Consider the following 26,752-nt stretch of genomic DNA (forward strand, 5'->3'; position numbering starts at 1 on the left):
TAGGATTGTTCAGTATGCCAACAACCATTTCAACAGTAACACCTGTTACACCCAATATCTCTTTTGCCGTCTCCACAATGACCTTCAACCTTGTATTTCTGCTTTCCACAACCTGAGTAGCATTGCTAACCTTACCAATAAAAGCTATGAAGTCTACTTTATTCATTATCAAAGTGTCCTTTGACACTGCACATTCATGCCAGGACCAGCAGAACCCCCACCCCCCCCCGACATTAGGTCCAGCCATGGAAGCTCCATCATTCCACACTGTAGCTCCACCAATCTGTCTTACAGATTCTGCAAATGAAACATCATGACTACTTCTATATATCTGAGCCTCTCTAGCCTCTCTCTGCACCTGACATCCACCAAATGCTGCGCTATGTTCCCCCCCACAATTATAACACTTAACTTTCACATTGCTCCCACATTCACTGTAATCATGTTCCCCTCCACACTTGGCACATGTTTTCCTTCCTTTACATTGTACAGCTACATGTCCCATTCTTTGGCATTTGAAACACCGCAATGGGGATGGGACAAATAACTCTGACATTTAAACTAAGGAATCCTATCTGTACTCTTCCAGAAAAAAAACCTTCATCAAACCTCAGCAGCACTGAAAAGCTTTCACTTCTGATCAACCTTTTGTCCTCAATCACTCCTTTCACATTTTCTTTAATATAATCTATGGGCATAGGTATTGGGACCCCAGTGATGACACCTCATAACCTAGCATAAGCACCTGGGACATGGCTTTGAATTTTATTCTTACGTGTTTCTACAGTATTTTCAGAATCTTCTCTTGCTGAGCCTGGCTACCACAAAATATGAACAATCTACCATTTCCAATTAACCAAGGTAATTTGACTTCTTTCTCTAATTTGACTTCTTTTAGTCAGATAGGGTGGAAATGAGGCCCTGTGGTCTTCTCAAACACCATCACCACTTCCCACTCCAACACAAAGTTACTCTTGCTTCCTACCTTTATGCTTTCTTTACCAGATGCTCCACTGCTTTCTGTATCATGAGCCCTCTTCTTCCTATATCTTTCCACTACCGACCATTCTGGCCCTCTTCCTCCCGCTCCATACCATCAGAACGGTCATCCATATTGTTTGAATTCCAGCACAGCTGTTGCTTCACCAACCTTCTCTCCATTTCGTCCGCACGACTCGCTGCCACCGCTCTCAACAATCAAAATAGCCTCTTTGGCTAATCTCATCTGAAGCTTTATTTTATGTCAAAAAGCAAACACACTTTTAAAAAATCCTGTGATACTGAACAGTGTAGCTATATTTACAGCTTTATTTGATCAGTTCTCTGAGTTATCAGTGCTTGGGAGAACTCCAGTAGCCCAAAGGCTGACAGATGGTGATATTCAAGTCATAAACCACATTTCCATCCACAGTTTTTAATGTGAGTAATGTCATACATATAAAATAAAATCCCGAAAGCTACAATGAAAATAGGAAGTTTCGGTACAATTTTATAAATGCCAACAAATCATTTGTTCATTCGACATGGTGGGATCCTTTTGTGTCGGTAAAATTAATAATGCGAGAAATGGTGGTGGAAACCAGTGGAGGCTGGTAGGATGAGCTATAGGAGGACAGGCTGATTGGAATGGGTGGAATGGAAAAAATGGAACAGAGTCAAACGTGTGGTTTCCATATGTTTGATGTGTTTGATACCGTTTTAATGAAATCCATTCCAGCCATTACAATGAGCCTGTCCTCCTATAGCTCATACCACCAGCCTCCTCTGGTGAAAACTCATTTATGGGCAAATATTGATATATACCTCTTTTATGTCCCACCTACCATGTGGGGTGACTGGCAATAGTGTTGGCCAATCATCAGTCAGCACCACATTCATGTTCTGTGTAACTTTCATTTTGGGGCAGTTGACTTGACATATGGCTACAGCATAAAACCCAGATTGTTCTGTGCTAAAGTTAGTCAGTCTTTAAATGCGTTTGTTGTTTGTGTATAATAAACATCAGGGAAAGAAGGTTTGTTAGGGTCTTTCCACCTATGTCCTCCACATTACCTGTATAGTAAATGATTAGCTAGTTAGATTCACAGTGCTAGCCAGGTTAGCTAGTGTACTGAGGTGATTGAGCATTAGCTAACATTAGCTCACAATCAGTAAAGATCTCAAACCACAACACCGGTGTCAGAAGTTCTTTTTGTTGAAATGTGTGTTCTTTTTGTGAGCCATCCAATCTTTTCTGTGGACTTTCTGACATTTTGGGGTGTTCTCACTGATCGTGACATTGCTAGCTAGCTTGTTAGCTAGCTAAATTCAGTTGCTGGATTCAGGTCTCCCCTCCCTCTCCATGTGCTGCAAGCCAAATATTTTTATAATCCTTATATCTGTGTGCAAGCCCTGGACTTGTTGCTATGGCAACCAAAAGGCAGCTAGAACTGTGAAAACAAGACCCTGCCACTGCAGAGGGACAGCCAGGCCTATTTTTGTTCAAGTTATTATTTTTTCCTCTTCTGGATTTTTAGTTTTTCATTTTATTTTCAATAAAAGTTTGGACCAGTAAGAGAGGAGAGAGGTGCAGCAGCTACCCAGTCCTAACAGCAATGCCAGAGGAGAGGGGGAGAAGAGAAGTGCCAGTGCTGCCCCCGGCAATGTTGTACCCAGGGATGGTGAGCCCTCCAGTGACGGTGACCAGCCGAGCGACAGTGACACCAGCGATGGGGATCCCAGCGGCAGTGACTCAGTGATGGTGACCTCAGCGACATTGACCAGACCAACGATTTGCGACCCCAGCGGCGGAGATCCCAGCGATAGTGACCTCAGTGGCGGTGACCAGACCAACTATAGTGACCATAGTGGCGATGATCCCAGCAGAGGTAACTCCAGCATCCTGCAGCCCACTCTGAGGTCACTTCCCTCGACACCGGGCAATGCCCGCATCATGCCTCGAATTTCCCGGCGGCATCGACGGCCATAGGCATTGCAGCCCCTGTGTGGCTGTAATGCCCCCTAAAAAAATCCACAAATTTGATGACTTGAGACTCGACTTGGAATAAAATAAAATAACTTGAGACCTGACTTTGACGTGGAGCCTCAAGACTCGGGACTCGACTTTGATTTAAGACTGGTAACTTGAAATTATCTGTAATGTTTTGTCACTCATTTTCAGTGGCAATTTTAGCATGTAAATCTTGGTGTGGGAAACTCAACATTTCTTTTTAGAGGCAAGCCAGCAAAGCAACTACACAGCACAACACAACACTAAACAATACATTAATTACACTATAACAGTGACAAACAGTGCCCACAAACTTAGGGTCTACAAAAGTTGTCCAAACAGCAGAGTCCCAACAGCAGTCCCAACACAGATACATTTTAGCTAGAATTTCTCTTCATTATTTGTCTTCATATGACAAATATTGAAAAGGATTTGCCAGTAGATTGTCAACTTATTTCATGAGGATGAAATTCTACACAGGGACACTCAAAGTCAATCTTAAATGAATAATCCTTTATTAACAGAAGCTGGAGAGATCACAGTCAAACTTAGATGCATAAAGTACCAGTCTGAAGTGAGCTCCACCAAGGCAGTCCCGTTAGTTCTCTTATATACTGCTTACACAGACAAGTTATATTTGCATGATTCAGCTTATTCCTTATTCATAATTCATTAATCATTAAGGTTTGGTTCATGCATGTGACCGATCAATACTGGTTCATGCATGTGACCGACCAATACTGGTTCATGCATGTGACCGACCAATACTGGTTCATGCATGTGACAGACCAATACTGGTTCATGCATGTGACAGACCAATACTGGTTCATGCATGTGACAGACCAATACTGGTTCATGCATGTGACAGACCAATACTGGTTCATGCATGTGACAGACCAATACTGGTTCATGCATGTGACAGACCAATACTGGTTCATGCATGTGACAGACCAATACCTCACAAGGCTTCTTCTCTCCAAGCTGAGACCTTGAAACTGAGATATCATTTCGTTCTCAAAACAAGGTTCTGGGCGTACTGCCAAATTGCAAATGCTGATAGTGAGGATTCGTTCAATCAGTCACTTGCATGAAGACAGAAATTGGTTATTAGTGAAGCAAAAACATAAAATGTTCCATCACACATGACCAGTCCAATCAAAGCTACAGTAGATATAACGTCATTTGACGTCATTTTATCTGTGGCCAATGACCTTGAGCCTTCTTGGATGGGTACTTCTGTAACTCTATGGTAGCACCCAAGGGGCTTGAATTTTTGAGCTCTCCCGTAGATTTTGCGGTGACATAGTGTCCCCATGAGTGACAGAACACTGAGCCAATCATGGTGCAACTAGAGAACATTACCAACCCCTACAATCCTGTATATTCTGCTGGCTGCCCCAACCCCACAGAAAGCACTGAGCTATGCTGAAATACCTGCATTTTGGAGCTGCCTTACTCAAGAAAGCAAAAAAAGAGATAATGTTTGCATGCAGCTTAACTAAATAATGTTTTTTTTTTATAAATGTTTGCAAACTGACGTGACACGTATTAATGGCAAAATAACATGCAAAACAGGCCCCCCCAATTTTTTCAAATTACATTTTTGTTTTCCAAACCTTTCCCTTGAGACATAAAAAAGAGGGGAAGGAAGTTGTGTTTGGGACAGAGTTGAGTTATTGACAAGACTGGTGGGGGTCGGGCGTGCAGGTGGCTCGTGCTGGCTGGGCGGACTGGCTGAAATTTGATAGAGGATGTCTTAATAAAGTTGTTCATTAGTCAGGCTATTGGTTAAAGCTGCAACACAATATTGATTATTGAATTATCATTGATCTAGTTCAGTCTTAACTTAAACCAACTGTCAATAACTTAAACATATTTAAAAATGATCTCTTACCTAGCTTGATGACTGTGAGCATTTTTGCTTACCTATTGTTTTTCTAAATCAGGCGTCACCAACCCGTTGATCGTGGTCGACAAGTCAATCTTGGAAGCATTCCAAATCGATCGGAAGAGTTTTCAAAATCAGAGAAAAAAGGGGGTATATCTGGCCAAACATATACAGTTTCTAGGACCAAGATGCAGCGTGGTACGTGTTCATCATTATTTTAATAAACTGAACACTAAATACAACATGGAACAAAAGAAACAACTGAAACAGCTCCGTCAGGTGCAAAACACACTAAACAGAAAATAACTACCCACAAAACCCATGTGGGCAAGAGCTACCTAAGTATGGTTCTCAATCAGAGACAACGACAGACAGCTGTCCCTGATTGGGAACCATACCTGGCGAAAAACAAAGAAATACAAAAACATAGAAAAAAAGAACATAGAACGCCCACCCTAGTCACACCCTGGCCTAACCAAAATAGAGAATAAAAAGCCTCTCTATGACCAGGGCGTGACACCCTGACTCCCGCCTTAACTAGCTCAGGCACTTGTTGTAACACCAGACTTTTCACCAGGCTGTAGAGCTTGCAAAAAGGGGTAATGTGGAGCGGCACCACAACAACATCCACCCTAAGTTCAAAGAAACCTACCCGCAAAAGAGACATCTTTGTTCAAAGAAAGTTGATGAGCTCAAGTCTGTACTGAAAACACAGCAGTCACTTTTTACCAAACCGACAGCTAATAGTAAGGCTGCAACAGAGGCATCCTTCCATGTCAGCCATCCCTTGGCTAAACATAAGAAATCATTCACTGATTGAGAGCTATACAAGGAGGCAATGGCCGTTGTCACCCAGACGTTATTCAAAGGATTCAAAAACAAAGAGGACATAAAAAATGCTATCAGAAGTGTGCCACTTGGCCCAGCCACTGTAACAAGAAAGAGGACGTGAATTTTTAAAATTATTTTACCTTTATTTTACTAGGCAAGTCAGTTAAGAACAAATTCTTATTTTCAATGACGGCCTAGGAACAGTGCGTTAACTGCCTGTTCAGGGGGAGAACGATAGATTTGTACCTTGTCAGCTCTGGGATTTGAACTTGCAACCTTTCGGTTACTAGTCCAACGCTCTAACCACTAGGCTACCCCCCAACAATTGCTCAAGGATTTTTCACTTTGTGTGTGCTTTTCGCTGCAATTTGATGAATCCCAGGATATGACAGCCACTGCACAGCTGATGATGTTTGTTCTCATGGCTTTTAAGGATTCAACTACTAAGGAGTCTTTTCTCACCCTTTAACCATTAAAAGGGAGAACAAGAGGTGAGGAAATTTACAACGAGTTTAAATGTTATGTGCATGATAACAGCATTCCCATTCATAAGCTGGTAGCGATCACTACAGACAGGGCACCGGCAATGCGTGGGGTGCATTTGGGCTTCGTTGCACTGTGCCGTTGCCCCGATTTCCCAGAGTTTTTGAACTATCACAGTGTAATCCATCAGCAAGGACTAGCTAGTAAAGTAGTGGACTTGTCTCATGTCATGACACTTGTCGTTATGATTGTTAATTCGATTTGCGCAAAAGGACTTCAGCACCGCTGGTTTAAATCTTTATTAGATGAGCTTGATGCCGCATACAGTGACTTGATTCTCCACGCTTGCGTAAGGTGGTTGAGTCCTGGGAAAGTACTGCAGCGATTTGTTGACTTGCTGCCCGAGATCAAATCATTTCTGGAGTCACAAAATGAGGAGCATGAGGAACTGTCTGATGATGCATGGCTGCTAGACTGTTTCCTCAAGGACATAACAGCCAAACTGAACCAGCTTAACTATGAGCTTCAGGGAAAGACAAAGACGTGGCACACATGATCAGCGCTGTCAATGCCTTTAAGGCCAAGGTGGGTATGTGGGTCTCTCAGCTGAGGAATAGAAGGCTGGTGCACTTCCCAAACCTGTTGAATTTATCTCAAACCCTCTCCCCCCCATTGAGATCGAGGAGGTGTCCACCAAATTCCAACTAGTATTTGCTTTACCAATTGGAGTTGACATGGAGATAATTGAGTTGAAAGCAAGATCAAGAGACAGTAACTTTTGGGATCTTGTAACAGTGAAAAGTCTCCCCTTCTTTCATCCTGCTCACTTAAGGTGAAGGCCTACTTTGGATCAACATATCTCTGTGAGATGGCCTTTTCACAGATGAAAGGAATTAAGTCAAAGAACAGGTCTTGTCTAACTAATAGACATCTCACAGACAGTGTTAGACTTGCTGTGTCAAACTATGAGCCAGACTACAGAGCACTTGCTGATGGTGTGCAATCACAGCCATCACATTGAATGTGTATGTGTCACCAAAGCCCCATATACTATTGACCTGTATGCTCTCGTTGGCTGGCCCTCACTACATATTCGTCATGTAACCCACTGGCTCCAGGTCATCTATAAGACTTTGCTAGGTAAAGCTCCACCTCCCCCCTGCTCACTGGTCACCATAGCAACACCCACCCATAGCACATACTCCAACAGGTATATTTCGATGGTCATCCTCAAAGCCATCACTTCCTTTGGCCATCTTTGCTTCGAATTCTTTACTCCCAATGACTGGAACGAATTATAAAAATCACTGATGCTGGAGGCTTATATCTCCCTCTCTAACTTTAAGCATCAGCTGTCAGAGCAGTTTACCGATCACTGTATCTGCCAATCTAAATAGAGCACACCCAACTACCTCATCCCCATATTGTTATTTATCCTCTTTTGCACCCCAGTATCTCTAGTTCCACATCATAATCTGCACATCTACTCCAGTGTTATTGCAGTGTTAATCACTCCAGTGTTATTGCTAAATTGTAATTATATGGCATATTTATTGCATTACCTCCCTACTCTTCTAAATTTGCACACACTGTACATTGATTTTTTATTGTGTTATTGACTGTACGTTTGTTTATGTGCAACTTTGTTGTTTTTTGTCGCACTGCTTTGCTTTATCTTGGCCAGGTCGCAGTTGTAAATGAGAACTTGTTCTCAAAATAAAGGTGAAATATTACATATATTTTTTAAATGATTACAATACTAGGTGGGGTGAATATATTTTATATGACATACATTATTTTTTGTTAACTAGTAAATGGCAACATACAGCAGTGTGTTTAAATCATTTCTAACTTGTTAACAATTTCTGCTAGTTCGTTTTTGCTAACTGAGGAGTGTTAATTCACCTGTTTCCATACACGTTTTTAAAGCATTTCTCTTACAAAGGAGTTGTTTAAACTGCATAACTATCTATCTGGACATGGAATTGTATTTGGGGATTTTTTTACTCCTTTTCAGATTTTTACAGGAAAATGCCAAGGGCACTCTCTGATGTGTGGAGATATTTCACTGCAGCTAATGTAGAAGGAAAAGCTGTGTACATGTGCAAATACTGAGCCAAATCATATGTGAAGAATGCATCAAAGATGCAGAATCATCTGCCAAGTGCATAAAGTTTCCTAGCCGCGTCCTCAGAGCATGCGCAGACCAGCTGGCTGGTGTGTTTACGGACATATTCAATCAATCCCTATCCCAGTCTGCTGTACCCACATGCTTCAAGATGGCCACCATTGATCATGTTCCCAAGGAAGCTAAAGTAACTGAACTAAATGACTATCGCCCCGTTGTACTCACTTCTGTCATCATAAAGTGTTTTGAGAGACTAGTCAAGGATTATTTCATCTCCACCCTACCTGATACCCTAGACCCACTCCAATTTGCTTACCGCCCTAACAGGTCCACTGACGATGCAATCGTCATCACACTGCCCTATCCCATCTGGACAAGAGGAATACCTATGTAAGAATGCTGTTCATTGACTACAGCTCAGCATTTAACATCAGTACCCTCCAAAATGGTCATTAAGCTTGAGATCCTGGGTCTCGACCCCACCCTGTGCAACTGTATCCTGGACTTTCTGACGGGCCGCCCCCAGGAGGTGAAGGTAGGAAACAACATCTCCACCCCGCTGATCCTCAAAACTGGGACCCCACAAGGGTGCGTTCTCAGCCCTCTCCTGTACTCCCTGTTCACCCATGACTGTGTGGCCATTCACGCTTCCAACTCAATCATCAAGTTTGCAGACGACACAACAGTGGTATGCTTGATTACCAACAATGACGAGATGGCCTACAGGGAGGGAGGAGGTGAGGGCCCTCGGAGTGTGGTGTCAGGAAAATAACCTCTCACTCAACGTAAACAAAACAAAGGAGATGATCGTGGACTTCAGGAAACAGCAGAGGGAGCACCCCCCATCAAGTAGTGGAGAAGGTGGAAAGTTAAGTCCCTCGGCGTACACATCACGGACAAACTGAAATGGTCCACCCACACAGAAAGCGTGGCGAAGAAGGCGCAACAGCGCCTCTTCAACCTCAGGAGGCTGAAGAAATTTGGCTTGTCACCTAAAACACTCACAAACTTTTACAGATGCACAATCAAGAGCATCCTGTCGGGCTGTATCACCACCTGGTACGGCAACTGCTCCACCCACAACCGCAAGGCTCTCCAGAGTGTAGTGCGGTCTGCACAACGCCTCACCGGGGGCAAACTACCTGCCCTCCAGGACACCTACAGCACCCGATGTCACAGGAAGGCCAACAAGATCATCAAGGACAACATCCACCCGAGCCACTGCCTGTTCACCCTGCTATCATCCAGAAGGCGAGGTCAGTACAGGTGCATCAAAGCTGGGACCAAGAGACCGAAAAACAGCTTCTATCTCAAGGCCATCAGACTGTTAAACAGCCATCACTAACAGTGGCTGCTGCCAACATACAAACTCAAATCTCTGGACACTTTAATAAATGGATTTAATAAATTAAATAACGGCACTTTAATAATGTCTACATATCCTACATTACTCATCTCATATGTATATACTGTATTCTATACCATCTACTGCATCTTGCCTATCCCACAAGGTCCATCGGTCATCCACATATTTATATGTACATATTATTATTCATCCCTTTACATTTGTGTGTATAAGGTAGTCGTTGTGAATTTGAAAGATTACTTGTTAGATATTACTGCACTGTCAGAACTAGAAGCACAAGCATTTCCCTACACTTGCATTAACATCTGCTAACCATGTATATGTGACCAATAAAATGTGATAAGATCTTTGTTGGTGTTGACTTAATAAATATGCCTTGCTTCAAGAGGGGTAAGATGAGATGAAACTACTCAATATCCCCATCTGCTGGCCTTTGCGCCTGAACTACAAAGAGAATATTTTTTTTTTAAAGTGAAAGCTCTCCTAGCTAGATTAATTTCTCAAATAAAATACAAATGCAAATGTTTTAATTTCGCGTATAATTGATTACTTCCTTATGACATGTCTAAACATGAAACCTGTTATTCACAGCACACCTCACCCTACCCTTGAAATAATCTCACTAGGACCTTGTGGCAGCCAAGCAACTCAAAAATAAACGAGGGAGGGAGGGAATTCACTGTTCAGCTGAGGAATTGGAAGTGAAACTCACATGTAAACTGTCCATGCAAAAATACCCTTGCACTGGATGGCTGGTAGCTGTACAGCTCTAAATTCTTTGTGCTGAGATTTTCCTCTGTCCATAGCAGCAAACGTCGATTTATGTGTTTTATCACCAGGTGGGTTGTAACTTCCTCGAATCGTGCCCAGCTAACGTTAGCGAGCTAGCATGAAAACTTGAGGCATGGTTAATTATTTATCTAGCTAACGTTAGCTAAACAAAACAAATTTTTGGCTAAACTGGCCAAGTATTGTTTTCTCGTTGCTGTATACTTCGCACGAGCTCTTGAACCTAGTTTATTTATACTGGCTAGTTAGTAGATAGTAGTCGTCAAAATTATGTTTATGGGCCTTTCTCTTTTTACAGTGTGCAGAGATGGACATGGACCGTGAAAAGCGCCAGGAGGGCATTCAGAACGCCCTGGGATTCATACAGTGAGAAATAAGCATTTCCCCTGCAATTCCCACAAGTTTTCAACTAAATTGTAGCCAGTTGCTCTCTTACTTGTTATTCATCCTATACCCACAAACGACCATACGGCACTAGTTCACTTGTATTGATAGGTTATCTTTTCCTCTGTGTCTTAGGTCTTCTTTGCCTTATCCAAAGCCTGAAGGCTATAAGGTAAGGATTAATGAATGCGATGACTGTCTTCTCTCTTGACCTTAGTCTAGGCATGTCTACACCCCCTATACTGTTCCAAAGAACATGTTGTGTGCTCACAGTCATGCAGCTTGCCCTTTGCAGCAATTTCTCCTTTTCACATTTGGTCCATGGGAAAAAAAGTACCAAAAACAGCCATAATACTGATTAGACACATCCATGTCCTTTATGGATTTTCCTGTGTACTGTCTTTATCTCACTCCCATGCCATATTCCTCTCCTCTTCCCTGAATGTCCCTCCAGGGGTTTCTGACCCAGTTGGTGTGTGACCTGCTAGATGAGGGGAATGCAATGTTCAGGGAGGGTGAGTGGCAGCAGGCCATAAAGGACTTCAGTGAGGGTGTTAACGTGGCCCACTATGCCCAGGCTGAGTCTCTAGAAATTCCCTCAGCCCTGCTGGAGAGTCTGTATTTCAACAGGGCAGCAGCCTACCACAGCATGGTGAGTCAGAGTGGTGTGTCACCAGGATTATGCATCTTTGATCCACAATATGGATGATTGAATGAGGTTCTGTATACAAAAGGTATGAAGTCATCTCTTAAATTGAATATTTAATAGCAATTGTGTTGTAAGCAAATGTGCTGTAGTGGGCAAATATTGAACCAACAATAACCATGGCACTTTCAGTATTTTGTGTTGTTGCATCACATTGTTTCATTGCATCATGTGCAACATATTTCAGCCTCATTGAACTTTTGCCATCATGCCACACTTCCTCAACATCCCCTTGAAGTTACAGAGCCTGTATCATCTATCATTACCCCATTCTCATTAGCCTGTATTAACCACTGTATGGCCTTAGTCTTTCACTCTGTGGCAGAACCCACACGTTACCTGTCATCTCTTTCTCTCCATCTCTCTCAGGGGGAGTATGAGCAGGGTGTGCAGGACTGTGACAGTGCGCTAGCGCTGTGCAAAGACAGTTGCAGGGTACTCTACAGGAAGGCTCTATGCCTGCGGGAGCTGGGCCGCTTCAGAGAGGCCTACAACTGCAGCACGGGCTGCCTGCTCACTACGCCTAACGTGAGTAACATTATGAATTACCCCTTCACATCAGAGGCTGTTTTCTTGGACTAGAAAAGCATGCACACCTTTAAAAGGTTAAGTAGCATATTGTTTTTATCTATAAAAAGTCTAGCACAACTAGCAACCTTTCTTTTTACCACTTGACATATGTCATTTGGGATTCCTCATGATCTGCTAGTGGAGAAGGATATTTTAATTTCATACAAGTGGATTTGTTTCCACATTTCCTTCTCTCCTTCAAATACCTTTTGATGTTTTTCAAAAGAATGTGAGAAGATGTGACGAGGGGGGAGACCTCACACCGTACTTTTGAAGTATCATGTAGCTCAGAATAAGTTTTTGTGAAATTAATTTAATAAAAAGCTTATTTAAATGTCAATAATATTTTTTTTTAACTATTGTACTCTTTATAGGACAAACACGTGTATGAGTTGGCACAGGAGCTAGCTAATAAACTGGGCCTGAAGATACGCAAGGCCTATGTTAGCACACAGGTGAGAATCTGTTTCCAAAGCAGAAGGTCTTGATTTAAACAGCATGGCAACTTACCTTCCATGATAAGTGGCTTGGATTCAATTGTTCTCATTCTGCCATTCTCTGACCAAATATGCCCTGGATTAAATCTCAATTTGGATTCATAACAATTGAAGTCATTAAATTTGACATTTTCTTTAGGTTGCCTCTTTATGGAGTTAGTATTTGTTTCCTTTGCAGGAGTCGGCCACATCTGAGCAAAGTAATGGGAACACGGTTCCTTTCGCAGGAGAGGCAAGTACAACAACTTTCACCATTACACTTTTAAGGTTGCACTATGCAGAAATCGCTCTGCCATTTCCTGGTTGCTAAAAATAACAGTTTGTGTAATTATAAGCTAGTATTGTTTAGAGAATCATTGTACCATCTAAACCGCTCTGAAATATATTTTCCATAACCAAAAATATATTTTTCAGCTGTTTGAGGCTGGTGTACAAAACCGAAAGTAAAAGACGCAAAAACAAAACATAAGAATTGGAAGCATATAAATAGAGCACATAGAAAATATCTATCGCTTTTTAGACTTGCTTTCAAGTAGAATGATAGAAATGTGGTTATAGATCTAAGTGAATTTAGTCGGGCTGCCCAAAAACTTGCCACTTAAACTGGTTGAGATTTGGAATGTACTTTGGTTTACCTGTTGATTTATTGTCACTTAAACAGCTGTTGTCTTTCTCTTTTCGCCTCAAGATGTATGGCAGTGGTCTGGATTCCTTAAGTGACATTTCATCAGGTAGTAATTCTCCTGACCAGAAATGTTGAATTACCTATCACATTGTAATGTAAGGACTATCAAAGAAGATTTCTTCTAGAAAATTAAACTCACCTGTTCCCTCACCCTGTCTTTCAGTTGTTTTCTCCTGCAAGCCTCTATCTGCCGCTATCCCAGTTAGTGATGAATCCTCTCCCTCTGGTCCTCTGGTCTACTCCAACCTTCTGGGTAGCCCTGTCCAAGGCCCTCGGGGGTTGCCCTTCTCTGTGCCTGAGTCAGAGCACCTGGGTGACAGTGAGCTGATGGGAGATGATCTAGACAGCCTGCTGGACTGTGTGAGTTTGTCTACTGGTTGACGTAATATTCAGATCTAGCTTCCCTGAATCTGTCAATGCAACTTCTCATTCTCTCCCTCTCGTTCTCATTCAGATTCCCCCTCAACGTGCCTTTCCCATCATCCTCCCCAGCTCAGCTTGTGTCCCCATCCAGCTCCCGTTTCCCTCAGGCCTGCCCGCACCCTCGCCCCGGCTCCCCCCAGCCTTCTTCAACTCAGCCATCAGCCAGCTCAACTCTCTGGACACCTTCCCAGGCATGGGTGGGGAGGATGCCCTAGGTGTGCTGAACTCTTTAGATGGCCTTGATGCACTCGACTCTCTAGATACTTTAAACAACCTGGACACCCTTTCAGACCTTGGTGGTGGGGATGCCCCGGCTCCCACAACAGCACTCTATTCACTTGATGCCTTAGATGCCCTGGACAGTTTTTACCCACTTGGGGGTGCAATAGCAGCCAAACCAGTGGTGGTGGGGGGAGGGGGGCTGGACTCCCTCTCTAAGTTCAACCTGCCTGGTGAGTCGATTGAGGGCAGTAATGTCTTGTTCGCTTATAGCAATGTATACATGGTTCATTTTTCTTTAAATTTTTAACACCAAGAAAGTTGTGAATCTAATGTAGATGTTATAATTGATTGTTTTTTGTTCTCACGCTATCTTAAGGTGCAAGAATCTCCCACAATGTTCTCTCTGCAACATGTTCGCCCAAGAAGTCCAACCACACAGTAAGCCATTTATTTCTGTCAGCAGAATTTGCTGGACTCCCTCCCGTACCTTGTGTACATTTAAATTAAAACATTTATTATGCAACATTTAGGTCACATACAACATTATAGATGGAGTTCACCTTTTACAGTGTCATGCTAGTTTTGCCTTGACATATTAACTTAAATGAATTTCTATTACCATGGCGATGTAGGTGGTAAAGAATGGCCAGGTCTCCTCCAAGCTCTCTCAGCTTATCAAGAACCCCCTAGCAGCCACCCATGACTTCATGCAGGCCTGTGCCACGTGCTACAGCTGGATAGGTACAGTAGTGGTCATGAATAACTTGCTCTCAGACAGTGTCCTTCCCCCAATTTACTACTTACTACTTTACTACTTTTTGTTTTTTTGTAGTCTACTTTTTCTCCCCAATTGGTAGTTAGTCTTGTCCCATCGCTGCAACTCCCGTACGGACTCGAGAGGTGAAGGTCGAGAGCCATGCGTCCTCCCAAACGCGTCCTCCCAAACACGACCCCGCCCAGCCACGCTGCTTTTTGACACACTGTTCGCTTAACCAGGAATCCAGCCGCACCAATGTGTCGGAGGAAACTCTGTACAGCTGGCGACCGAAGTCAGCGTGCTTGTGCCCGGCCCGCCACTAGTCGCAAGAGCGCAATGGGACAAGGACATCCTGGCTGGCCAAACCCTCTCCTAACCCAGACAATGCTGGGCCAATTATGCGCCGCCTGCAACACAGCCTGGGATAGAACCCAGGTCTGTAGTGAAGCCTCTAGCACTGCGATGCAGTGCCTTAGACCGCTGCGTCACTCTGGAGGCCATCATAGCACTGAGGTTAACTTCTCTATTGTTATCATTCTATGTCCCCCCTTAACTCCCCTTTCTCTCTCTGTCTCTCTCCCCCTATTTACCCCTTTACCCGTATATCACTCTCTCCTCCCTCCCTTTTTCTGTCTCTCAGGTCCAGGGGTCCTGGACTACCAGCACCAGGCAGAATTGGCCCACCGTTGTAAGCGGGACATTCTTCTGTGTAGGATCAGGGCTGCAGGGCACCCTGTCTGGAACAGGGTGCGACCCCGCCCCACGCACAATTTTACTGGGCCGTTTGTGCTCTGCAAGGGTACGGAAAATAACAGTCACTGGTGTGGGAAAGAGGCTCTGTTTAGATGAAGAAAATGTGTGTGTGTGTCATAGGATGAATAACCCAGTTTTAATCTGTGGGAAAAGGTTAGCGTTGGTCTGTTTGTATATGTAGTAATCTAAGTTCCTTCCCTCTGTGCAGAGGTGCTGGAGACTCAAAAGTGTAAGTACAGGGCGGGCTGTACGTTTGCCTACTGCCAGGAGGAAGTAGATGTGTGGACCCTGGAGAGGAAGGGAGCCCTGAACAGAGAGCTGCTGTTTGACTCACAGAGCCCCAACAATGACAGGCCCACACTCAGCGTCAAATGCCTACTGCAGCTCCACAACGGCATGTTCATGTACCTCTGTGAGGTAGGACACACACACACACACACTTGTGCCCTTACACAGACCCGCCTCCATATGTCCAAGCTTGACCAGTGAAACATGGTAGAGGGCTGCGAGTCCCGACAGGGAGCGTGCAGTCAGACAGACTACTTTGGGATGAAAATATTTTTTCTTGTCCTGCAGATTATTTGGAAACGGTTGTCTTTCTGCTTTGTATGCTTAAAAGCACATGTTTTGCATTATTCACGCTCTGCTTCAACTTCAGTAGCCTACCTTTCCTCTCCTAGTTGGGAGTGAGAGTTCAAGTGTGCCGAGTATGTGTGGTCTCATTGAAATAGAGTAGGCTGCCTACATGGGCGGAGAATCACGTGGCCGTTAACTTAAATGTGATTAGACTGTAGCTTACCACAATGTGTATAAATACATATTGATAATGGAAAGAAGTGGAGGCGCTCAACCAACGTGAGATGAGGTGCAATAAAAATGGGATGGAAAAAATCTGTCCTGCGCAGACCTCTAAAACAACCTTACTCATGCTCCCCCCTACTTCTTGTCTCTGTTTACCTCAACTTTCCCCCTCGTTCTCTTCCCCCCTTTCTCTCTCCTCAGGAGTGCTATGACAGTAAGCCCAGGATCATCAGTAAGCACAGTAAGGAGGTGCCGTCCACCTGCTCCAACCCCTGCGCCCGACACCCATTTGACAAAAACAAGTGAGTCGTGTTTGGTACACACACACACACACACACACACACACACACAAACCCTCACCCCCCCCCTGCCCTGCAGGTGCCTGGTGCATGCGGTGAGGTCCAGCAGCGTGCACTACACTAAGATCCGCCCACTGTATACCCAGTGCCAGTTGGACGTGTGCCGCCATGCCCAGCGCTATGGCTGCCAGCGAGAGGACAGCTGCTCCTTTGCCCACTCTGTCATAGAGCTCAAGTGCTGGAGGCTGCAGCAAGACTCTGGTACAGTCAGATTGATGCACACACACTCATGAACATTGTACTTGGTCTCAGACACACAGAGACATACTTATTCCTGTCTAATAAATGTGAAAACATTTTAAAATGTTTTTAATGTAAAATATCTTTATTTGTAAATGTTCATTTCTAAACTAAAAGTCAGGAAAATTTCAACAATGTCCAGTAGGTGTCAGTAGACACTGCCATTCAATTTTGTCACAGTTGATAAACACTGTTCATAAATACTGTCTGTAAAAAGTGATGCCTAGGCTCGACTAGGCATCACTTTTCTGTGTATGTTCCTGTACTATAGGCATCACTCATGAAGAAATTGTTCAGGAATCCAAGCGACACTGGCATAAAAAACAGGAGCAGAACACGCACAAACCCAAGGTATAATATCCCTGCTATTCTACATTTTTATTTTTTTATTTTTTTTATTTCACCTTTATTTAACCAGGTAGGCTAGTTGAGAACAAGTTCTCATTTGCAACTGCGACCTGGCCAAGATAAAGCATAGCAGTGTGAACAGACAACACAGAGTTACACATGGAGTAAACAATTAACAAGTCAATAACACAGTAGAAAAAAAGTGTATATAAAAAGAGTCTATATACAATGTGTGCAAAAGGCATGAGGAGGTAGGCGAATAATTACAATATTGCAGATTAACACTGGAGTGATAAATTATCAGATGATCATGTACAGGTAGAGATATTGGTGTGCAAAAGAGCAGAAAAGTAAATAAATAAAAACTGTGGGGATGAGGTAGGTAAAAATGGGTGGGCTATTTACCAATAGATTATGTACAGCTGCAGCGATCGGTTAGCTGCTCAGATAGCTGATGTTTGAAGTTGGTGAGGGAGATAAAAGTCTCCAACTTCAGCGATTTTTGCAATTCGTTCCAGTCACAGGCAGCAGAGTACTGGAACGAAAGGCGGCCGAATGAGGTGTTGGCGTTAGGGATGATCAGTGAGATACACCTGCTGGAGCGCGTGCTACGGATGGGTGTTGCCATCGTGACCAGTGAACTGAGATAAGGCGGAGCTTTACCTAGCATGGACTTGTAGATGACCTGGAGCCAGTGGGTCTGGCGACGAATATGTAGCGAGGGCCAGCCGACAAGAGCATACAAGTCGCAGTGGTGGGTGGTATAAGGTGCTTTAGTAACAAAACGGATGGCACTGTGATAAACTGCATCCAGTTTGCTGAGTAGAGTGTTGGAAGCGATTTTGTAGATGACATCGCCGAAGTCGAGGATCGGTAGGATAGTCAGTTTTACTAGGGTAAGCTTGGCAGCGTGAGTGAAGGAGGCTTTGTTGCGGAATAGAAAGCCAACTCTTGATTTGATTTTCGATTGGAGATGTTTGATATGAGTCTGGAAGGAGAGTTTGCAGTCTAGCCAGACACCTAGGTACTTATAGGTGTCCACATATTCAAGGTCGGAACCATCCAGTGTGGCGATGCTAGTCGGGCATGCGGGTGCAGGCAGCGATCGGTTGAAAAGCATGCATTTGGTTTTACTAGCGTTTAAGAGCAGTTGGAGGCCACGGAAGGAGTGTTGTATGGCATTGAAGCTTGTTTGGAGGTTAGATAGCACAGTGTCCAATGACGGGCCGAAAGTATATAGAATGGTGTCGTCTGCGTAGAGGTGGATCAGGGAATCGCCCGCAGCAAGAGCAACATCATTGATATATACAGAGAAAAGAGTCTCATAATATGGTGAGGCAACGGCTCTTGTGTCGTTTGTCTGATTCTCTCTACCTTTTGCCTATGTTTTTGTCCTCTCTATGTTTGACTCATTGACTATAGCCGGTGTACATGCCACCACCATCTTCATCCTCAAGTGGTGGAGGAGGCTATAGCTTGAACCTGAAGAAGAAGTTTGTTTGTGGTCAGTGCTGGAGGGACGGGCTGGTCAGCGAGCCGGACAAAGCGCTTAAGTACTGTGCAGCCAAGGCCAGGCACAGGTGAGGCTGCACCCTACCTAGCATCCCTAGCCAGATGGAGGCCAGTGCTTCACTGTATTATGCAACAATTCTATATGACTGACCACTGTTATTCACTATTGTCTATCAAATGGCCAATGTATGTTAGATGTGTCGTCTGAGATATCTGTTTTTTTTTTTTTGAATAACAATAGAGACTGTTCATCTCGGGGACACAAACCAAGGTGTATGGAGCGTTTACAGCAAAGCCCTATGTAATTTAGGATAGTATCTTTCTGGAAAGTCCACCATAACTCTTACATCTCTCTCCCTGTAGTTGGACGAAGGAGCGTCGGGTGCTGTTGGTGAAGTTCTTCGAGGGAAAGAAATGGGTGATGGTGCGGACGTTGCCTTTTGCCAAGACCTACCCCCAGCAGTATGACGTGTGTGCTGCCCCCTGCTACTTCTCATGCACGATCTGCTTGAAATTATTTTTGATAGACTCAACCAAGCATATTATCATTGTGTCTATTTAACTTATAATGAACTATTATGTTTGTGTGATCATGGGTAACGGTATATATTGGTAAGTTGAATTTAATACTTAATCATTGACACTGTGCAAACTTGTTTCCACAAACATCCTCGCAGTCTGTGTAACGGCATAACGTGTCCCCCTCAGATATGTGCCAATGTGGTGAAGCAGAAGAAGTGCCACTACATTGGGAACTGTGCCTTTGCCCACAGTGAAGAGGAGAAGCAAGTATGGACTTATATGAAGAACAATGGCTGTAAGTTTACACTATATTTTCGTTATCCATTAAACCTTTTGTTCCACATTATTTCCTTTGTTTATGTTGATCTATGAGAGGGATTGGTTCAGATGCCTATTATCCCCACCAGTACACATTAAATCAAATTGTATTAGTCACATACACATGGTTAGCAGATGTTAATGCGAGTGTAGTGAAATGCTTGTGCTTCAAGTTCCGACAATGCAGTAATATCTAACACGTAATCTAACAAATTCACAACAACTACCTTACACATAAATGTAAAGGGATGAATAAAAATGTGTACATATAAATATATGGATGAGCGATGGCTGTGCGGCATAGGCAAGATGCAGTAGATGGTATAGAGTACAGTATATACATATGAGATGAGTAATGTAGGATATAAACATTAAAGTGACTAGTGATCGTGATACCTTTTTATTAAGTACATTTATTAAAGTGGCCAGAGATTTGAGTCTGTATGTTGGCAGCAGCCTCTGTTTGTAATGTCTGTTTAACAGTCTGATGGCCTTGAGATGGAAGCTGTTTTTCAGTCTCTTGGTCCCAGCTTTGATGCACCTGTACTGACCTTGCCTTCTGGATGATAGCGGGGTGAACAGGCAGTGGCTTGGGTGGTTGTTGTCCTTGATCTTTTTGGCCTTCCTGTGACATCGGGTGCTGTAGGTGTCCTGGAGGGCAGGTAGTTTCCCCCTGGTGATTCATTGTGCAGACTTCACTACACTCTGGAGAGCCTTGCGGTTGTGGGCGGAGCAGTTTCTGTACCAGGTGGTGATACAGCCCGACAGGATGCTCTTGATTGTGCATCTGTAAAAGTTTGAGTGTTTTAGGTAACAACAAATTTCTTCAGCCTCCTGAGGTTGAAGAGGCTCTGTTGCGCTTTCGTCCCTACGCTATATGTGGGTGGACCATTTCAGTTTGTCCTTGATGTGTACGTCGAGGAACTTGACTTTCCACCTTCTCCACTACTGTCCCATCGATGTGGATGGGGGGGTGCTCCCTCTGCTGTTTCCTGTAGTCCACAATCATCTCCTTTGTTTTGTTGACGTTGAGTGAGAGGTTATTTTCCTGACACCACACTCCGAGGGCCCTCACCTCCTCCCTGTAGGCCGTCTCGTCGTTGTTGGTAATCAAGCCGACCACTGTAGTGTCGCCTGCAAACTTGATGATTGAGTTGGAAGCGTGCATGGCCACGCCGTCATGGGTGAACAGGGGAGGGCTGAGAGCGCACCCTTGTGGGGGCACAGTTTTGATGATCAGCGGGGTGGAGATGTTGTTTTCTACCTTCACGACCTGGGGGCGGCCCGTCAAAGTCCAGGACCCAGTTGAACAGGGCGGGGTCGAGACCCAGGATCTCATGCTTAATGGCGAGTTTGAAGGGTACTATGGTGTTAAATGCTGAGCTGTAGTCAGTGAACAGCATTATTACATTGGTATTCCTCTTGTCCAGATGGGATAGGGCAGTGTGATGGTGATTGCATCGTCAGTGGACCTATTGGGGTGGTAAGCAAATTGGAGTGGGTCTAGGGTATCAGGTAGGGTGATGACAGAAGTGAGTGCAATGGGGCGATAGTAATTTAGTTCAGTTACCTTCGCTTTCTTGGGAACAATGGTGGCCATCTTGAAGCATGTGGGTACAGCAGACTGGGATAGGGATTGATTGAATATGTCCGTAAACACACCAGCATCCTGGTCTGTGCATGCTCTGTGGGATGCCGCCTGGGCCGGCAGCCTTGCGAGGGTTAACACGTTTAAAATGTCTTACTCACGTTGGCCACGGAAAAGCAGAGCCCACAGGCTTTGGTAGCGGGCCGTGTCAGTGGCACTTTATTGTCCTCAAAGCGAGCAAAGAAGTGGTTTAATAATCTGTCTGGGAGCAAGACGCCAATGTTAGCGACGGGGCTGGTTTTCTTTTTGTAATCCGTGATTGACTGTAGACCCTGCCACATATGTCTCGTGTCTGAGCCGTTAATTGTGACTCTACTTTGCCTCTATACTGACGCGTTGCTTGTTTGATTGTCTTGCGGAGGGAATAGCTGCACTGTTTTGTATTTGGTCATGTTTCCAGTCGCCTTGCCATGATTAAAAGTGGTGGTTCGCGCTTTCAGTTTTGTGCTAATGCTGCCATCAGTCCACGGTTTCTATTAAGGAAAACTTTTAATAGTCACAGTGGGTACAACATCTCCGATGCACTCGCTCACCAAGTCAGTGTACATCAATGTATATGGATTAGTATTGTTACTTACGTTCTTCTTTGAACCTGTTCCTGAAGTGAAGGATATGCAGCAGATGTACGACATGTGGCTTACAAATCAAAACCGTCCGGCGGATGACACCCTGATCACCCAACACATAGAGGAGAAGCAAATTGTCATGCCAACCGACTATGCCGAGCCAATGGTGAGTGAATGCACTTACTCACAAAACCTGTTTGAGTGGATGTTCACCTTTCTCATTCGTAAAAGCTATCTACCATTATCAAGAAGGACTACATTTTGATAGTGTGCGTGCATCTTCATGCAATGTATGCGTATGTCTGTCAGTACGTTACGCATTCATACACACTATGAAGACAGTTCTACTGTGTGCGTGTATTCTAGAGCGGCTTCCACTGTCGTCTGTGTGGGAGGCATAGTAACAGTGAGCGCCAATGGCAGCAGCACATCTCCTCAGAGAAACACAAGGACCGTGTATTCAGCTGCGAGGGAGAGGACGAGAGCCTCACCTGGACATACCGCTTCCCCGGACTCCGCCTCGCCCTTTGTCCCAGGTAACACTCGCCCAGAGTCACAGTACTGGGTCTCAATACTGTAGTTCCTTTCTCATTACCCATCAAGAGATGCTCTGTATATGCACACAGAAACACCTGGGATATGACAGGGTTCACTTACCAAACCCTTGTCCTATTTGTTCCTATCAAATTTTATCGGTGCACAGTGATTGACATATGCATAATATATATCAATGTGATTGACAGGCTGGAGAGTGGCTGTCTCGAGGGGGTGAGCTGTGACTACGCCCACAGTGCTGAGGAGCTGGTGGAATGGCAGGAGAGGCGGGAATTCCTGCGGCGGAAGCTGGCCAAGGCCCGTGAAGACATGCTCATCATGCCAGACGAGTTTGACTTTGGGAAGTACAACTTTCTCCTACAGGACTGAAGCCCCTGTCCTCTATGTGAGACACTTGTACCTGTAAACAGACGGCAGTCGTCTGTTTTGTTGAAAACCCTGGGGGGTATTTTCTTCATTAGTTCGGTATTAGTTAACAGTTAATACAGTTTATACCTGTTTGAGCTGGTTAGGACTGCAAGTGCCTTACTTGTCCAATATTTTCAAACGGGCTTAACAAATGAGATCTTGGTGCCTAATTTGAGTGGGGGAAAAAGTAATTTAGCACTGCCATTTAACAAAACCATACCGATCAAATATCTCCATTACTAGTCTGTTTAGTCTATGTATGTCTTATTGAGGGATATGAAGAAATCATTTAAGCTTGCGTTCTGATTGGACTCTTTATACAACCCTTAAACATTCACAAATGTTCTTCCATCAAATGAAAACCGATTTGCTGGAAGGCACAAGTTATTCACTTTCACTTTGTTAAATGTGTCTTATGCCACTTAAAGCTGCAATGTATAACTTTTTCGGTGACCTGAGCAAATTTACATAGAAATGTTAGTTAGAGCTGTCATTCTCATAGAACAGATCATTCAATGTGCCCTATTTCTATGCTTTAATGTTCTTAACTTTTGTTTTTGTACACCAGCTTCAAACAGCTGAAAATACTATATTTTTGGTTATTGGAAAGATATTTCACAATTAAGATGGTACAATGATTCTCTACATTTGCTTGTTTTGTCACAAACTGAAATTAGGCAAAGTATTTTAATTTTAGCAACCAGGAAATTGTGAGTGATTTCTGTATATTGCATCTTTAAAGAATTTGCTGCTGCCATTGTAGACAGACAAACATTACAGAATGTGATCACAGGGGTACTGCAGGATGTTCATGGAAATATATAAAAACACATTTTATTTAAATGTTTTATTCAATATTGTGAGCAACAAGATTAAACATTTTTTTAAATTAGACATACAATATGAGGATAATACCTTATTTCTAATGATGTGAACTTTATTTCTCAACTCCTAATATTGAGCTAATTGCACTCACAGGACAGTGTTTCTCCAAAAAATATGATTAAACATTTTCGGGCTGGTAAAACGTTTTCAGTGTAAACATAAACAACTAAACTAGAAAAGACATAATGGGGCTATATATTTTAAATAAGATCATTTAAGAACAACCACCAAAATAACTAACATAGAAAGGGAAAATCTCAAATTCAAAACATTTCATGGAATTAGATTTGATGTCACTCCAATAGCATAAGAACATGTCGTAAGCCACGGCAAAATGGGTAGAATTTCAGAAAATTTGCTTTAAAATTGTAAATTGTCTGTCAGCGACACACGTATATGCTGGAGTTGGCGTGGGTTTGAAACCTGCCCACTACCCTTTGACTCACCCTGACTTTCACATTGTACTCTCTTCAATAAAGCAAAAATTATGAAAGGAATGGGACTGCCACACTCTTTCAAAAGAAATTTGCTTAAGCTTAATTTTCTCTCAGCCTGATGATAAAATGTGTGGAATTGCAGGAAACTAGCTTTAAAACAGTAACATTTTCTCTCCGCCTCATGACAAACAAAAAATACCAAATGTGTCTCTGCGGTCAAGAGGAGGGCCTCTACAATTAGCGGTCAGACTCTACCACGCCTACCACTACTACTGGCTAAATAGATTGAGGATGCTAACTAAGGCCTTACCTGTGGGTATATAGTTGATCTATAATTTAATATCCAATACAAGGGAGATTGGAAGTTCCTCAAATGTGCCTGTAGTAGTAGTTCCTATCTAGCGTATAGACTCACTCATGGTAACCTGAAGACAAGATTATTATCTGCCCAGTAAATTTGAAGTTGGGAATAATGTATCTCCGCATATCTAGTCCTGCACATTAATACATATCGATGTTGGCAAACAATAGGTAATAACACGGTAGTTAAACCTGGCAAAATAATCTTATTGATTTTTATACCTTTGTTACCAAATCATACTTTGTATTGTTGGGTTCAGAGTATGCTTCTGGGTGTGTCATTCCTGTTTTGCAAGGGTGGTGGCCTAAACCTAAGACTGTCATTCTAAATAAGGAGAGGGAGAATACATAATTCAGAGTTGTGCAGATGAGAGCATTTAGCCTGTAATCCTAGAAGCGGAAAGAGGCAGTGAAGCATACGCAATCTGAGCATTTTCTGTTATTCTGTATGTCAATCGAGACACTGATTGTTTTTAAATATATTTTTATATTTTTATTTAAATGTATTTTATTTAACTAGGCAAGTCGGTTAAGAACAAATTCTTATTTTCAATGACGGCCTAGGAACAGTGGGTTAACTGCCTTGTTCAGGGGCAGAACGACAGAGTTTTACCTTGTCGGCAAAGGGATTCGATCTTGCAACCTTTTGGTTACTAGTCCAACGCTCTAACCACTAGGCGACCTGCCGCCTCAGTATGATATGACATAGTTATATGTTACGTTTCGTATGGTATGTGTTCATTTGTGGATTTCCATCACCCGTACAATATGTTCCGAATTAGCTAAATGTATGGTATGTTACATTCTAGCTAGGCGTCTAATGTTAGCTAGGGGTTAGAGTTTAGGAGGTAGGTTAAGATGCTAAAAAGTAGTAAGTTGTTCAGAAGTTGCTGAAATTGTCCATGAGATTTAAAGTAGCAACCTTTGGGTTGCTAGACATTCATCTTATATGCCCACCCATCCACCGTTTTTGTCTTAAGTAACCATACCAAACGTAACATACTAATTTGAGTGTCTCGGATATACATTTACTATGTTAGTCTGAGACCAGGCTGGGTAAGGGTGGGGGTAACACTCACTTTTTTTTGGGGGGGGGGGTTCTCTTGAAATAATATTGAGATGTTCTGTATACATCACTGGTAATTATGTTAGTGTTAGTTCATAAGCTTTGCACATGGGAAGTGTGTTGAATACCAGCTTTAGCCAGTATAGAGAGGTAATGGATACTCTCGGAATGAACCAAATAGAAGGTTTAAGTTTGTTACTAAATACTATTTCGATGACAATTATTATGGCTATAACGATTTTAATTTACATTTTAAAAGAATCTATAGAGTGGGAAGTGGTATGTTTCCTAATATACAAAGTCGGTGAGCTGGATCCTGTTGATTTGCCATAGGTCAGTGTTGTCCAAACTCTGAACGTTTTGGTTTTTGCCCTGACACTACACAGCTGACCCAAATGACCAAAGTTGGATGATTAGTTTATTTTTTGAATCCGCTGTGTAGTGCTAGGGCAAAAACCAAAAAGTGCACCAATTGGGGTCCCGAGGACCAAGTTTGGGAAACTGTTACATAGGTTTTGTCCTGGATTAAATTATTCTAATCAAGAGTGAATCACATTGACCTTTATCACATCCATCTATGTCATTGAACTGATTGCACCACAATATATCTACCTATGTTACTTTTTTTCAGGCAGTTTAATCCTTGCTGGCTGGAAACAGTTCTTGAAACTGAAGTACCCCCTCTCAAAACCCCTTTATAAAAGTGCACCCTTGTTAAACAGTATTCACACTGTTCTCGTGACCACGTACTATTTTTAGGTAGCTGCCATACTGATTGAACAGATGGTTAGAGACCGCAGTGTTTGTGCATTTAATTTCCAAAGGAATGAGTTGTATACTAGACCTAAGAAAACAATAATTACTTTTATTTTGTGTGAGCTATTGACCAAATCTGACATGCTAAATAAAACTATTTTTGAGAGAGAATAGATGCCAGATCCTTTTTTACAGTTATTGACAGTTTGTTATGGTTGTGTAAAATTAATAAATTACAATAAGTAACACTACCAGTGACCAAGGTCTATCTTATTAAAGGACATTTTTGTATATTGTGTAAAAATCTGTTGTGTTCTAGTTAGTGTGGTTCGAATCAATGAGGTTCAAGCGGAGGGTTAATGATTTCCACCTTCAGATCTTGTTCATGATGTGCTGTTTAGTGTCCCGATTGCTTGTGAGTGCGTGGTGAGATGGGGGAGGTTTCGTACCTTTCGTGATCGAATACACAAACCTGCTCCCAACTTGTAATTGGCTGATGG

General features: G+C 43.0%; 1 protein-coding gene across 1 annotated transcript; it reads left to right on the plus strand.

The window, feature by feature from the left end:
* The first annotated feature begins 10,333 nt into the window (after positions 1 to 10,333).
* Positions 10,334 to 26,423, plus strand: LOC118384173 (zinc finger CCCH domain-containing protein 7B-like). The gene is made up of 23 exons (XM_052518860.1): positions 10,334 to 10,524; positions 10,773 to 10,840; positions 10,994 to 11,030; positions 11,313 to 11,510; positions 11,934 to 12,092; positions 12,509 to 12,589; positions 12,810 to 12,863; positions 13,320 to 13,362; positions 13,480 to 13,676; positions 13,771 to 14,191; positions 14,338 to 14,399; positions 14,594 to 14,702; positions 15,359 to 15,517; positions 15,680 to 15,888; positions 16,474 to 16,574; positions 16,651 to 16,832; positions 17,143 to 17,222; positions 18,642 to 18,799; positions 19,095 to 19,200; positions 19,440 to 19,548; positions 21,824 to 21,951; positions 22,152 to 22,321; positions 22,529 to 26,423. The coding sequence occupies exons 2-23, from the start codon at positions 10,782 to 10,784 to the stop codon at positions 22,707 to 22,709; spliced, it is 3,003 nt and encodes a 1,000-aa protein (XP_052374820.1). The 5' UTR covers positions 10,334 to 10,524; positions 10,773 to 10,781; the 3' UTR covers positions 22,710 to 26,423.
* The last annotated feature ends 329 nt before the right edge of the window (positions 26,424 to 26,752 follow it).

The sequence above is a fragment of the Oncorhynchus keta genome, chromosome 5 (assembly GCF_023373465.1).
Source record: "Oncorhynchus keta strain PuntledgeMale-10-30-2019 chromosome 5, Oket_V2, whole genome shotgun sequence".
Lineage (NCBI taxonomy): Eukaryota > Metazoa > Chordata > Actinopteri > Salmoniformes > Salmonidae > Oncorhynchus > Oncorhynchus keta.